Source organism: Elephas maximus, chromosome 1, assembly GCF_024166365.1.
Source record: "Elephas maximus indicus isolate mEleMax1 chromosome 1, mEleMax1 primary haplotype, whole genome shotgun sequence".
Lineage (NCBI taxonomy): Eukaryota > Metazoa > Chordata > Mammalia > Proboscidea > Elephantidae > Elephas > Elephas maximus.
Genome location: NC_064819.1, coordinates 230,182,407 through 230,198,500, shown reverse-complemented (window position 1 = coordinate 230,198,500; position 16,094 = coordinate 230,182,407). Strand labels below are relative to the sequence as shown.

Here is a 16,094-nt window from a genome sequence, read left to right as displayed (position 1 = left end):
TTCCGTTAAGCATGGGTAAGTGACAACAGATCTGTTTCCCCAAATCTAGCTCTTTTCATCCTGTTTACAGATGTACCCAGTGCCAAGGAGGAAGCAATGGCGATTCCAGGAGATTCTCTGACAGCTGCAGAGCAGGAACCTATCAGACAAGTTGGTGGAAAACTTCCTCTCTGTGACTGGGGCCCAGAAGGGCTACTCTGACTGGCTGGAGCCCAACATTCATTGGGCCACATTTTATTAGTGGGATGGGTTACTGTGCCTTAAAGGCAAAGAACCAGGTCTTTGCCTTCCCTTGGCTTCCTGAACACTCAGTGGTTCCCTTCAGCTTCCTTTTCTCTGCAAGAAGCCCACGTGGGCAGGCCTGTCTACAGGTGCATGGACCCAGTTCTATGCACAATTTGTGGGATAACTCAAAGGCTAGGGTCCTTTAACTTCACTCCACCACTACCGTGCTGTGACAAGGTCCCCTCTGAGAGCAGAGGGACAGGGCCATGGCTCTTAATTCTGTGGAGTTGCTTTAAATTTCATGGAACAAACAATAATACACGTGCAGTATAAAAAAAGGTCTGGAGAAAACAGAAGAAAATTAAAATCTTTAATCTAACCCCCTAGAGGATAATGATTCCAAAGTTGCTTTGAGGGTAGGAGGCGAAAAGGGGTTCTTGATTACAGCCTTTCTGCCTGCTAGTTTCTAGGGTTTAAGCTTTTCAAAGATGTGGGAACAAGGAATAAAGAACTCCACTCTCATTCCTGCAGTTTTAGCAAGTCTCTCGGGATCCAGAGATTAGGGACTAAGACCTGATGCTTCCTCATCCTTGTGTGAGGCCAGGTGAGCAGGCTGAAGGCTCTCCCCCGTCTTATGGTTACAGGGCTAAGTCAACAGGGTCAGAAAACAGCCAGCTAGATTTATCAAAGAACGTATCAAGAGCAATGGGAGTTCTCTTTTCCAGAATTTCGTTTGGGAATAGGCAGCTAGATCATGCCTAGACAGAAACTCTACCACATCAAAATCCGGGGCAAAACCAAAGAGCCTGTGTGTCACGTTGTATAATAAGTTATTCTAAGACAGGCATTCTTAATAATGTCATTAACTCCCAGCTTTTTCTTGCTAGTTCCTTATCTTAACCCGACAGCTGTTTTACTCGAAGACTAATTCTCACCAGCATATAGGAAAAGGTACCTTACTCTGATAACATGTGTGTAACTCTGCCAGGGTAGAAGCCTAAAGACTCAAATGGGGTTTATTAGCTAATCATGTAAAGCTGATACAAAATAGCATGTAAGATATACTTCCAGATAGTCTACAGGAGTGTTATTAAAAGAATAGACACTATGGGAGTTGTTGGTTCAATTACTTATAATCTTAAAGATAAAAACAAGGAATACTTCAACACTATAATGACAGGCATTCGTATATGCTGATTATCTTTAGTGTTTCTAAAATACTAACACGCAATGTCAGTTCTTTGGCGTAGTCAATGCATTTAAAAATACTTTCCAAAACACCAATAATCCTGTCAGCTTTAAGGTGTAATAAGAGAGCTTAATTAGAAACAAAGCAACAAACAAAAATAAGGGAACTTACAATGATGGGAATTTTCTCTTTGGGTTTTGCTAGTTGCTTGGCCAACAAATACTGCTCCAGTCCGGGTTTTGCGAATCCAGGAAACCTAATCATGAAGACAAACGCTCCTGAGCTTTACATCTTTCCTTTTGAGGATTCTACAACTCTCTCCCACATTTACTTAATAAAACGGTTTTACCCTTGTCCAGTCTTTCAGAAGTACTAGAACTAGGAAACTGTGGTAAATGAAACCTAATGTAATCAGATTGTTTAGTGGCCAATCAGCCATTTAATTAAGCTTCACCTGGTAAGAGGACAGCTTGATTTCAGAAGGTGTGATACTCATGGCTGCTCTGTTTGCTTAGCTGCACCTGGAACATCCTTTCACCCAACAGAGTGAAGGGCAGACTAGAAAACATCAGCCCATCCACGGGAGGGAGAAGTGCCCACAGAGCGTTCCGAGCCAGCCACTTATGTGGCAGCAGCCACACACCAGCATTTCTACACGCAGATTGAAGCAGCCCTCCAGCACCCTCGCTCTGGGAGGCCACGATTATTCCAAAGAGGCTTGCTTTACTGATCATCGACATTTGTGCCATTTCGTTTTGGAACTATCTTCAGACCCAGTTTATGAGACATAAGAAAACTGGGCTCTTTAGTAAACAGACATGCCTCATTTAAGGTCCCAAAATGGAATAAATAAGCTGGGCTTCTTCCAGAAATCAAATCTACACCCAAAGGAAATCTCTAAAGTGTAAGGATAGCTGAAATAAATGTGTGGCCATTCAAAGTGCTACTTCTCAAGACGACAAGATTAATCTGGGTTTTGAAAATTTTTCTTTAATAGACAGAAAAAGCAAACAGGGGAAAATAAACCCAGAAAACCAAATGCCTAAAATAAGAAAAGAAGCCTCATTTATAACAAAACAAAACATAACCCCAGCTACACCACTTCTAATTTCATCCATATAGCACAAGGCCACTGTGATACTCCAGGGGTCTGTCTTTGCACATGTTTTCCTCATTTTAGATTCACTTCCTTCTATCCTTGTTTCTTTGCCAAGTCATTTTTTAAAGCACAGCTCATACCAGAGAGAACAAAGAGGAGTTCTGAACTTTTGCTCCAACATTTAATAGCTATGTGACCTTCTCAGCTTAAGTCTCCGGGTGTGAAGAATGGAGCCAATACCATCTGCTGTTTAAGACAATGGGAAATTAAGTAAAAAGAGTCATGCAAAGAGCCTAGTATGTACTCATTTAAAATTATTCATACTTCTGTCACCTCCTCTTTGGAAGTGTCCCCTACAGCCTCCGGAGGAGCCTTCTCTGTGCTTCCTCTGCACTCTGAGCACACATTGCTCTTCAATCTGCCACACTTAATGGCCTTTACCCATTTACACATTGCTGCAGGCCAGAAGAACCTCAGAGAAAGTATTTGTATTTCCAGGACCTAGAGGAGTTCCGGGAACAGACTAAATGTTTAATGAATCAAGGGGTTAACCTGGAACATTTTATCCAAGAAGCCGTCTTTGGTAGAAGATGCTGACAGTAAACTTGAGCGACGCACAGAGTGACAGCTCCTTGACAAGACTGACAGCTTCCGAGTGCAGAAATCATGTCTCACACCAACATTTAATGCTCACTCATCAGCAATGCCATTTATTAATTCTCTGAGTATTACCAAGATGGAGTCTTATAATGCTCGAGCATATTTAAAATTCTGATGTCCTTTTTCAGGTATAAGGTTTTACTGCATGACTGGAATATAGCTGCCACATAAAGCAGATTAATTGCTGTGAAGTGTTAAATAGGTTTCTTTAAAAAATTTTTTACAACTATTTAACTCATTTATACATTAGTTGAGTTAAATAAAAATATCATAGGATTTTAAATTGTTTCCAGCACCACAGACAGACGGGGAAGCCTCGGAGATACAGATTCAAACTAGGATTGTCCTAGTTTGGTTTCAACCTGGAATGAAATTTTAAAGCAGAAAGACTCCTTAGTGAAAGCCAAGCCCTTCACTTTACAGATGAGGAAACTGAGGTCCAAGAAGGTGATCAAGCTGCCCCAAATTCACACAGTAAGTCAGCAAGGAGGTCGGTGGATGGCGTGGGGCAGAGGACCTGGGGACAAGCACAACCTCAGCCACTAGCTCTTAAAACGCGGCCGTTCATTTTTCTTGAAAAGACACTGCTTCTTCATTTTCAAAATGGGCTAAAATAGACCTTGTATTTAAATGGGGTTTAAATATACTTTGTGTTCAGGTTTAAAGAATTGAGAGTAACATATATTACTCCTGACAATACTGAGACCTTCTAATTTGACTCTAAGAAACAGGACACCTGATAATTAATGGCTATTTTTACTATGGATGCAATTATGAAACTACCTCATTAAAGTAAATGGAGAGAAAGGCAGAAAAGGTGTGTAGCCAAAAGATAACTTATTTAATCACCTGACACTATTTAAATATACTACAGAGAACTTGTAGGACTCATTAAATTTATATGTACGTAGATCTAGATATCGTTACATAGCAAAACATTGTTATCATTTTTCCTGACATAGAGTAACACTGAGAAAAAGTATTAGTAATTTCAGAAAATAAAATTTACATGAAATTGCTGACTATAGGAAGAGTACTGGAAGATTCTTACAGCGGTTATGAATGATACATCCTACAAGTGACACTGGTGTACACTACAGACTTATCCAAGAGAATGTCTATCAAAGAATCCCATGGGGCTGTTACCATATTCATTCTTTCCAGCACTCTCTCCTTTTAAAAGCAGTATGTCTACAGGTACTGCTGAAAATATATATTTTTTAACTTAAGAGGCAAAAAATCCTTAAACATAAAAGGCACAGGAACTGAGAACACAGAAGCTGGAGGGCTGGCCTGGACCCCTTACTGGACTACCCAGCACCTGTGTAAGTTTGGGCAGTTACTTCACTTCTCTGAGCTTCAGTTTTTCCATAGTAAAACGGGGATTAGATCTAGCTTATGAGGCTATGAGGGTTAAGTGAGAATGTATATAAGCCACTCTGCACAATGCCTGGCACATGGTGACTTTTAAATAGTGAAAAAGGTAAGAGAGCACTGCTGTTACTCCTATCGGCTTTCCTGTGACAACACGCCGCAACATTAACATGTCATGGAGTGGGTCCTGGGTGAAAGGGAGAGCAACAGAAGCTCTTTGGCCGATCATTAAATAAAAAAGTACTTCACTTATTAACCCTGTAAAACAAAAATTCTTTAAAAAAAAAATCTTCCAAGCTAAGATCCAAATAAAAATGACCAAATCACACCCACAACTAAGTAGACCACTAAAAAGGGAGCAGTCGGCTCTCTGTCCCGTGCTCTGTCTGTGTCCCCCGCACAGGTCAGGCCTTCCGCCCCATTTCAGACGCACTTGTTCAGCGGCAGCTTCATGGACGATGCTCCCGGCCGGCTGTTTCCTCGCTGAGCCCCTCCCGCTTCGGCGGACTCTGAATCCTTAAAGTAAGGTGACGAGGACTTGGGGTCATCCCAGTCTTCATCCCAGTCGTCGTCATCCCCGGTTGCTAGGGTGGGAACAGAAGATCATCAGTAAAGAAAAACAAAATAAAACTACTTCATCTTCTGATAGTAACGATCAGCGGGGCTAATGGTCAACTTAAAAAGGAGCTGGAGAAACGGATGCCGTATGGAAGGAGAGGTCGAGGGCAGGGGCTCTGTGGTTAGGCAGCTTTAAGGTTGGATTATTGGTCCTGCCCTTCAGAGCGAAAGGTAGATCACCTGATCTCTCTAAACCTCAGTCTCCCCATCTACAAAAAGCATCTCTCAGGGTGGCTGTGAAGACTAAATGATAAAATATATGCAAGCCATCTACCCAAGTGCCTAGAAATCAGCAGCTGGTCAACAAATAGTAGTTTCTTTATCTTTCCAGAAGAATTAATCAAGATTAAATTGTTGGAAAACACATGCTTTGTTAATGTCATGCTTTTGGCTAAAATAACCATGCGACAGGCCAGGCTCTAGGCACAACATTATACAGAAAACTAGGACACTAAAGCCAACCTTAGCATAGGGTCAGGGCTCAGAAGCAACCCACAGGGGCTGTCAGCCTCGGTAACTGCAGATAAATGCCCACTATAAAAATGTTCAGTGGTCGGCCCACAAGAGAAGGCCACCCAGCACCCTTATCCATTGATAAACTTAGCCTTATCAACTCACCAATAAGCAGAATATATACCACTTAAGCCAAGAAGCCCTGAGGAGGACAAGAGCGATGACAGGTCTACGAAAAGGACAAGTTCGACACCACTAATAAAGGTGACAGAAACCCTGGTGGCATAGTGGTTAAGTGCTATGGCTGCTAACCAAAAGGTTGGCAATTCAAATCCACCAGGCGCTCCTTGGAAACTCTGTGGGGGCAGTTCTACTCTGTCCTATAGGGTCGCTATAGAACTGACTCAACGCCAACAGGTTTGGGTTTTTTTTTTTTTTTTTAAATAAAGGTGAGAGACCATGAAAGGAACAGGCAGTGGGGTGGTGGGGAGGGGGGAACCAGAAAAAATGGGGAAAAAAGCAATTAACAAGCTTTACTAGCCTAATCTCCCTCCCTCCCGGCTACCCACACTTCTTCCTTCCTTCCTTCTTTCTTCTTCCCATTGTTTAAAGCCTCTGTCTCCTACCCCTGATGGACTGGGGTGTCCTTTCACTGTGAGGCAGTACACAGCACTGGGCTCTGTGTGCTAAGACTGCCACCACAGAGAAGCAGCTGAGACAGATGCCAAAGGGAAAAAGAATGGCAACCAACAGAGGGACGGCCATTTGTCCTGTGGCCAAGCCATGTCACTTCAGAACTAGAACGCCAGTAGTCTAGACACCGTATTTGCTGCCTGGCCCACAGCTCCCGGTTCTGCTGACAGTCACATTCCTGTCAACAAATGCTGGCTCTGGAGCAGGACCTGTGCCCTTTGATGGTCCCAGGGTGTGAGGTCTGCCTGTTTGGAACAGACACTCAATTTCTGGCACAACGTACCAACAGAGGTGACAGGATGCAGGGATCCTAAGAAAGTAATGGGCAGAGCTCTGGCTTTTTCCTGAATTTCCTGATTCCCGAACTGCTTCCCCGTCTACAAGCCCTGCTCCTCCTGGGTAGTTAAAGAAATGATCAAACAGCTAATTCACAGGTAGGGGACCAACACATGACGGGCCACTTTTGATTTGTATACACATTATCTGGCCCAAGATTTTAACAAACGCGCATTAGCTGCCAAGATTTAAAAATGGGAAGAACACTCAAACATCTAGTTTTCCAGCCCTGTCCTAAAAACGTGGGAATCTAGGAAGACTGTTTTCCTCCAATGGCATCCATCAACCATCCATACCCCCACCTGGCTGGCTGTGTTCTTTACTTGAGAAAACTGGCCCCTGCAAACACGTGAATGCGTGACACCTTGACAGATAAATGAGATGGGACTGAACAGTCAATGAACAGCTACCTGCATTTGGATCTAGAAAAACAGGTTTGCTACTAGTGGACAACGGCAAATGTGAGCAGTTCCTTGAAATAAGATGGGTTTTTAACTCAGAGCACCCTGTCACTCTAAGGGTGGGCTCTGTCACCAGCAGGGCCCCTTCGCACCTGGTCCTTGGTAGGCCTGGGGATGGCCGAAGGCAGAGTCCCAGTTGTTGGAGGTGTTCCTCTGGGCGACGGCTCCATCGGGCTTGGCTCCCCAGCCGTCTGTGCCCTCCCAGTTCCCAGATTTGGGTGTACTCCAGGCAGACCAGGGGTCGTTGCCACCACTGACCTGTGTTGTCAGGGGTAAAAAAGGAGACAGAGTATTTGTGACTTCTGGAAACCGTGACTGAACTAAATAGAAATAACATGACAACGGAATGTGAGGGGTACTGAGGAATCAACAGAAATCTACCAAAAACAATTTTAATTTTTAATACTAAAAATTTTCAAACGTGCAGACCAGCTGCAGTCACGTCGATTCTGACTCATGGCGGCCCCATGTGTGTCAGAGTAGAACTGTGCTCCATGGGGTTTTCAGTGGCTGAGTTTTTGGAAGCAGATCACCTGACCTTTCTTCTGAGGTGCCTCTGAGTGGACGTGAACTTCCAATCTTTCAGTTAGCAGCTAAGTGCCACGCCAAACATTTGTACCACTGAGGCATCTAACAAAAAGCAGCATCAACCTGATATTTTCTTAGGAACTTTAAAAACAGTAACAAAGAAACCACTGGACACAGTTAAGGTCCACGGCCCTCTCTTCTTCCTTCCCAGAGGTCACTACTTTTCTGAACCTTGTATTCATTCCCAGGTACGTGTTTATACTTCCATTGCACATGTACACATTCAGAAATAACAATTACGTCATTTTTTTTAATTGGTCTAAACAGAATCACATTTTATGTATCTCTTTGTGACTTGCTTTTTTTCCACTCATCATTCCGTTTTTGAGATTATACGTGCTGATAACAAGATCTGTTTTATTCACTGCAGCTGTTTCATAGCAGTCAGTTGTATTTTTAACCAGGTTTTTATTTTTATTTGAAAAGGTAATACAGTAAAAAAACAACACACACACACACACAGAGTAAAAGGATAATAATGTTGAATAAAAAATATATATATACGCCGACTACCCTAAGCCCCCAGACATCGTCTCAAAGACAACTGCCCTGCACAAACTCCCTGGGGGTACTGACGGAAACAGGCCATGCACAGAGATCCTTGTTTTCAAAGTGGGCCGAGTGATACTTCCTGTTCTGTATTTTACGTTTTCACTGACTAGCATGAAACATTCTCCGAGATACATCAGCACGTGTGGATTACACCATTTTCTGACATGACTCAATGAATTCCACTGTATTTACTTCCCTAACTTAACCTGCTTCTCCCAATGTTCGTTTCAGTGTCTTGTTTTCAGTGCCTTGCTGCTGCTAATGCTGCTACCCCGACGCTTGCACAGCCTTTCCCACATCCCCAGCAGATCTGAAAGCCCGCAGAAGTGAAACTGCTAGGCTGAGGAGACTAAGCTTTTAAAGTTGACAGATTTCGTCAAAGTGCCTTCCAAAGAGATCATACACAGTCATGCTCCCACGCTCCACCTGAGGCAACCACGCCCTTTGCTTTTTGTTTGCTTGCTTGATTTTTTTTTTTTTACATTTAAATCTTTGATCTGTCTGGAATTTACTTGGGTGTAAGAAATGACACAGGGATCCTGCTTCATCTTTCCTTGTAGTCAGTCTGTTGTCCTAACACCATTTAATGGACAACCCATCTTTACCACACTGACTTGGAATGCCACCTTTATCACACATGAAATTTGGGCCTGTTTCTGGGCTCTTCTAAACTAGATCATCTGAACTTCACTATTAGAATAGCAGGTTTAAAAATGTGTTGTATTTTCATTTGTATCACTTTAAATTAATAAATTCAAGGAAAATTCATAGTGCATTTTTTTTTTTTCACAAGCACAATACTGAATTTGTTTATTCAAGAACATGGCATAGAAAGTCTTTCCTTTTATTCAAGTCTTCTTTCTCATATTTAAAAAAAAAAATTGGTGGTAGTAAAAAGAAAAAAAAAAAAAAAAGATTTACAAGAAATTGCCCAAACTAACACACCTCTCTAATGTTTTAGATGTTATAGTGGCTGTTACAGTGAGGTGGATAACTGACTACCACATCTCAGATGCAACCCAAAGAAAGTGTATGTTTTATATATGGAAGTATGATTTCATTCTAGCATCTCATGCTTTCAAGGGAAAAAAATGCAGTTACTAGTGACTTTAAGTTAAATATTAATGGCAGAAGACATTTCCTCCACATGATGGTGTCCTCCTCACATACAAGGTGACACTGGGCAGATAAGGCAACTCTTAACACCAGAAATGAAAGCGCTCATGCTAATGGCCTGACAATCAACACTTCACCTAAGAGAGGAATCCCTCCTCTCCACATTTTTCTTTCAGGAAGTTTTATTTGATAATATATACCCTGCCCTCTGAACTATCAGGTTTTATTCCTGGAATTAAAACTTCAAAAAGTACAAAAGCTCTGGGTCACGAGACAGCAATGAGTGCAGAACAGGAGAGTCACATGACTTTCTCAAGCCAATGAATGAGCAGGACCCCTGCAGAGTTAAAGGCATGGCCCTGACTCAGGCTGCTCAATCAGGGTCAAATTCTAGCTCTACCACTTTCTGGCTGTTACCTCAGGCTAGGATTCTAAGCAGGCAGCCTCCCTCACATTCAGCAAGACTGCCAGAAGCAAATTAAGTCAACTGGAAAGGAACAAAAGGCCGATACACTAGACAGTAACTTTTGGAAAGTTGCACATCTTACAAATACACAACATAGGGTAGAAAGGATAAGAATATTGGTTCACTGGGTGGATTTAAATCCATTTATGAAACTGTAGAAATTTGAATCAAGTAAATTTCATGTGGGTACAGTGGTTAAGCACTTCAGCTCTGGTGCCTGTCTGGGTTTGAATCCTACTTTACCACTTTCTAGTTGTGTGACCTGAGGCGATTTACTTTTTTTTTTTTTTACTAGGTCTTAGTTTCCACACCTCTAAATATATATATATATTTTTAAGTGGGTATAGTAACATCACCTTCCTCACAAGGATTTTGTAAGGATTAAATGACAACGCACGGAAGCACTTAAGCCAATTCCTGGCACACAGTGTGCACTCAGTAGAGGCTGTCTGATTCTGTGGGGGCTCATCTAGGACGTAAAGAAAAGAATGAAGACAGGAGGTCCTTTGACATGGGCAAATCCCCATGTGAGCAGAAACTGCACTTAGTAGTTTGTGCTACAGAGGAAAAGGCCAGACATGTTTTAATGCTAGGTCAACTTTTAATGAAAGCGCTAAGAACAAGCACTTTAGTTTCTGTTCTAATCAAAGATCTGTTTCCTTCAGATAAGAGCGGTTTCCCCATAAAGCCCAAGGGCAAGTCCTAATTCTTAGGGGTTTCAGCACATTTTCTACGTGCTAAATGTTGGATCTTGCTTTCTCCAACGCCTACCCCTAACGTAACAAACTATCTACAATGATCTGGTTTAGCAATACCTTGGCCTGGCTTCTTCGCTCTCAACCCCTGTAATCTCTAGGGTCCCTTAACTACTGACACTTGGTCAGATAATCTGTTCTGCTCCATGTATGGGACTCTTCTACACCCTTCTTCCACCTTTCCCTCCTCTCTTGTTCCTCTTGAGTAATGTCTTCTTCCTCATCTTTTCTCACCCTTTACGTTACCAAGCCACTCCTGACGCACAGTCAGCCATACTTCATTACAGGCCTCACAGTTTACGGCATAAATTCACCGAGTCTCAGGGAAAGCTTCAACTAAAGGGTATCCATGTCAAGTCCCAGTGGCGTTTCTGATTCTTGTATATTCCACATTCTGGTGTCCCCATGCCCCAAGAAGGCGTTGGCATGATACCTTACCTGAAACAGTCACCTCGCTTGGGAAAAAAGATTAAATTCCAGGGTTATTAAATGATTTGTTTTTTCTTGCACTCAAGTTTGCATTTTACCTTATTTATGGAAGAAGAAGGAGGAGAAGGTGAAGAAGGTGGTGACTGGCTGAGACTTTCAAGACAACCAATCTGAGCCAAAATATCCACCTTAAAACAAAAAAGGTGTCCAGTGAATGAAAAAAAAAAAAAGCATAGCAAAGCTTTTAACTAAAAACGGTAAATTCATGGCAGGGTTAATTCATCAGAAAATTCCGGCATGCTGCTCACTTTCAAACACTGCATGCAAAGAGCCTCCTCAGCTGTATGGTAGTAGGTTACCCTCAATGCACTGGCATGTTTTCTCAAGTCTGCTACTTGGTATCACAGTACACTATCACTGAAAATGGGGCAAAGATCAGGCAAGGAATACAGCCAATAAAAGAAGCTCCAGAGAAAAAAGATACCCAAGCTTTACTAAGTGTTAAGATCTTGAAACTTTTGCTTTCAAAGCTATCAGCTGACCTGAGGCCCCAGACATGAGAGAGCCCAGCCAAGATCAGCAAAGCCACCTAGATAGACTGCTTGGAGCCAACACAGGCCCGTGACGAGCCTGGCAAGCCAAGCACAGAGCAGCAGCACAGGCCAGCCAGTCTACGAACTGATGAACGGAGGTGTCTTCTAGAGCATGCCACTGGGGTTCTGACTGGGTTGTCACGCGGCATCTCTGTGGCAAACACTCCCATGCAACCAATCAACGTATAGGGTTAGGAGGCCAGCCTTCAAACCCCACCTCTTCCACTATCCAGTGGGGAAGTCATGACTATTAACATTTACATACTGCCATGTGGATGTACTTTTCAACAACTCTCTTGTGAAGGAAGTGGCAACATCCCCATTTTCTAGCTGAAAATAAACTTAGTTTTGGAAATCACTAAGGTACAAAACAGACAATCAAGCTGGATTAACAGGGAACTGGTTTACGCTCCCACTTAAAATTGCACAGCATGACAAAATATCTGAGAACGTTTTCAAGTTAGTGGACACCAGGCAGTGAAGGACAGTGACCCCTCAGAAACGGGAAACAAAGGTGAGGCTACAAGTGCCCCCGTTTATTGCCTCCAGAGACTTTCCAGGTCACAGGGGACCCACAGAGAGCTCAGTGGTCCTCGTGAGTGGTGGAGACGGCGTGGGAGTCTGGGGCAGAGCACTGGAGAGGAGAGAACAAAGATGTAAACAGCAGTGGGTAATGGGATGTTTTTCTTTTTGCTAGTCTGAATTGTCTCATTTTCTACAATGCGTACGGACGGCTTCTATAACGATAAAAGGGTACTTTTAAAAACTATTTTTAAAGGAAGTAAGGACACTAGTCAGTCACGGCTGACAACAAACATGGTAAGTTCTGGCTTTGCTAGATTTTGCTATCTTGTATTCTGCTTCTTATAAGGCACTCTTGGGGGAACTGGAACAGTGAAAACCAAACTCCCACTTCTGACAACAGATATGACAAAAACACAGTAAGACCTGGGCAACGGCCTGTTTGGGTAACTTGATGAGACCTTACTCAGTTCACTGGTTTCCCAGTAAGTAGGCAAACATAGTCTAAGAGGATCAAGTTTCGCTGCACAGACCATGAGAATAACAACTCTGGAAGAGAGGCTGGCAGAAGATGGAGATGGGCAGTAGACGCCATTACTGCCCTCGGTGTCCACCTGCATGGGGGCAGCCTGCCAAGAGTGATCTAGGTTTGAGAGTTAATGAAGATAACTTATATATTATGAAGGCTGCTTTCCCTTTGGCTTGCTACCAAGCCAGGAAACAAGAGTACAAAGGATATATGAAAGCTCATAAGATGCTGGGAGTGGTCACAGCAACCACTGCCCATTTGGTTCCTTACAGCAGATGTCCACAGTTCACTGCAGGACAGGTCAGTGCAGACCATTCAGCTGGATAAGTCTACCAGGTGAGAGGAGGTCCTAGCTATGGGCTCACTACCTCTTATGTTACTAGCCTGAGGGAGAGGATCTGTCACCATTCAAGGGTCGACCTTATGACCACATAAGGAAATCGTCACTGTGCCTCCGTCACACATTTGTACATTGTTATTTTGTTGTCTGACTAAGACAGACCCTAATAAATACACCCTAACAAATGTCTCCTGCTTAGAAGGAAGGAAGGGAGGGAGAAAGGAAGGAACTTGTTGACTAAAACTTTTAGGGCAAGACTTTTCCAGAGGCACACTACAAAAATAATGGAAAATTACTTCGTTTTGTGAAGGCTGCAGGTTTTTTTTTTTTTTTTTGTACTCACGGGCAAGACTGAGAAACCAAAAGGTTTACCTGACATTTCTCACTCATCATTTAACCATGTGGCAATCACATTAGGAAGTGGGAACAGGAAGCAAGTAATAACCGTTTCTTATATACGAGAATATGGAAACCCTGGTGGTGTAGTGGTTAAGCGCTAAGGCTGCAAACCAAAAGATCAGCGGTTCAAATCCACCAGGTCCTCCTTGGAAACCATATGGGACAGTTCTACTCTGTCCTATAGGGTTGCAATGAGTCGAAATCGGCTTGACAGCAATGGGTGTGCAAGAAAGAGCCCTGGTAGTGCAGTCGTTAAGAGCTATGGCTGCTAACCAAAAGGTCAGCAGTTCAAACCTACCAGCTGCTCCTTGGAAACCCTATGGGGCAGTTCTACTCTGTCCTATAGGGTCACTATTAATTGGAATGGACTCGATGACAAAGGGTTTGGTTTGTTTGGCTGGTATACCCAAGAAAATTTCAGAGTTTCTGAAAGATTTAACTCTTTTTCTCAAAAGGGCCTACAGAGGGTATAAGATTCTCTGATGTAAAAAGTCTAACCATTTGGGCTGAAATGCAAGAGACCTTGTAAAACTCCCTATCTTGCTCTTTACACATCTTTTGTTCAAAGTATATCATCTAATTCCAGAGATAAACCTCTACTGACTTTAGAAAACCACTAACGCTAACATAAAACTTGCACGTCCTCTTAAAAATGAGGCTAGACTCCATAGACACACCTTAACTCTGAGGGGCTGAATTGCTGGGCTGAGGACTACGTGGACCATGGTTTTGGGGAACATCTAGCTCAACCAGCATAACATCGTTTATAAAGAAAATGTTCTATGTTCTACTTTGGTGAGTAGTGCCTGGGGTCTTAAAAGCCTGTGAGCAGCCATCTAAGATACTCCACTGGTCTTACCCCTTCAGGAGCAAGGGAAAATGAAGAAAACTAGGGAAAACAATGAATGAATGAATGAATAAAACAAGGGAAAGATGAGTCCAAAGAACTAATGGATCACAACTACCATGGCCTCTACCACACTGAGTCCACCACAACTGTATGGTAGCCGGCTACCACCACTCACTGCTCTGACAGGGATCACAATTGAGGGTCCCGGACAGAGATGAAGAAAAATATAGAACATAATTCTAACTCACAAGAAAACACTAAACTTACCAGCCTGACAAAGACTAGAGAAACCCTGAGAGTGTGGCCCCCAGATACTCTTTTAGCTCAGTAACGAAGTCACTCCCGAGGTTCATCCTTCATCCAAAGATTCAACAGGCCCATAAAACAAAATGAGACTAAAGGGGCACACTAGCCCAAGGGCAAGGACTAGAAGGTAGGAGGGGACAGGAAAGTTGGTAACATGGACCCCAAGGTTGAGAAGGGAGAGTGCTGACATGTTGTGGGGTTGTTAATCAATGTCATAAATAATACGTGTACTAACTGTTTAATGAAAAGCTAGTTTGTTCTGTAAACCTTCCTCTAAAGTTCAATAAAACAGAAAACAAACATTTCATGCAAAAAAAAAGAGGCTAGATCATAAGAACAGACTAAACTCATTTGTAGCCCACTGCATCCACCCTTTTGACCGGCCATTAATTACAAAAAAAGTTACAAATGATTTCCATTCTGGACCCATAGATATCAATTCTAGGTTCCCCCCCGCCAAAATATAGTGAGATAAAAGAGTAAAATTTGCCTTAAGATAAATGGGTATTACTTGTATCAGAGCGTTTACTTATTTTGATAGCTCAAAGTCTTAAAATACACAGTTTTATGTACAAAGCCAGATGATGTCACAACTAAAAAAAGGCAATCTGCTTCCAGACAGACTTGATAAGAGTTCGCGTGAAATAGCTTTACGAAGACTCTTCTCATGATGGGCTATGTGTATAACAAGCTGACTGGCCCTTTATCATATCCGTTTTAAGGTAAAAAAAAAATTCACTTTTGTCATTTGTTTCCACTTGGGCAAAAACAACCAACCAAACAAATCCCTAAACAATAAATTTTACTAGCATGTATTCTGAAAGGTTTCCTAGATGAACAAAGCTGTGACACGGTGCAAAGAGCTGGGATAAACAGAGCCTGGAAAGTTGGGATTGGCAGCCAAAAGCAGTTTTAAAGGCAAATGATGTTCACAAACCCTACGAAGAGTGGTATACAACTTTCCTTAAAAAGCCTTGTGGTCAAACAGAAAGGATTCCTACGTCACCAGAGAGAAGTGGGGGCGGGGAGAAGGAAAGACCCTTTTCAATAAAGGGTTTTGTAAAGAGGAACTATCAGTGAGCACTTACGAGAAATCTAAGGCATTTAAGACTTGAGATGATGAAATAAAAAGCAAATTTAATTTCCTTGGGAAGGTTTCTTTCAATTTATTTTTAAATGGACTAAAAAATGCCCTTAAATTGGCCTAAAAACAGACTTTTTTGAGAAATGGGGAAGCAAAATGTAGTTCTAACATAAACTTCTATTGCCTTCCTCATCCCTTAGCCAATAAGAATTCCTTTATAACAAATACCATTAGGGTGAAAATCTCTGCTAATAGTTGGGGAGGAATAATTCAGGAAAGGAATGCGAGGACGGCTGCACAACTTGAAGAATGTAGTCAGTGTCACCCAAGTGTACATGGAGGAACTGTTGAATTGGTGTATGTTCTACTGTGCATAGTCTCAACAACAACAAAAACAGTAATAAATTATTAAAAAAAAAAGAAAACCTCTGCATAATAAAAGGGTACTGTATCTCTA

General features: G+C 42.3%; 1 protein-coding gene across 1 annotated transcript in view; it reads right to left on the bottom strand.

Annotated features, from left to right (window-relative positions):
- Positions 1-16,094, bottom strand: part of SNX9 (sorting nexin 9) — a 124,639-nt gene that overhangs the window by 30,516 nt on the left and 78,029 nt on the right. The window contains exons 5-7 of the mRNA XM_049904549.1: positions 7,201-7,366; positions 4,981-5,131; positions 1,586-1,670 (exon numbers count right to left, since the gene is read on the bottom strand). Of these exons, the coding sequence (XP_049760506.1) occupies positions 1,586-1,670; positions 4,981-5,131; positions 7,201-7,366 (402 nt within the window). The remainder of the gene's footprint in view (positions 1-1,585; positions 1,671-4,980; positions 5,132-7,200; positions 7,367-16,094) is intronic.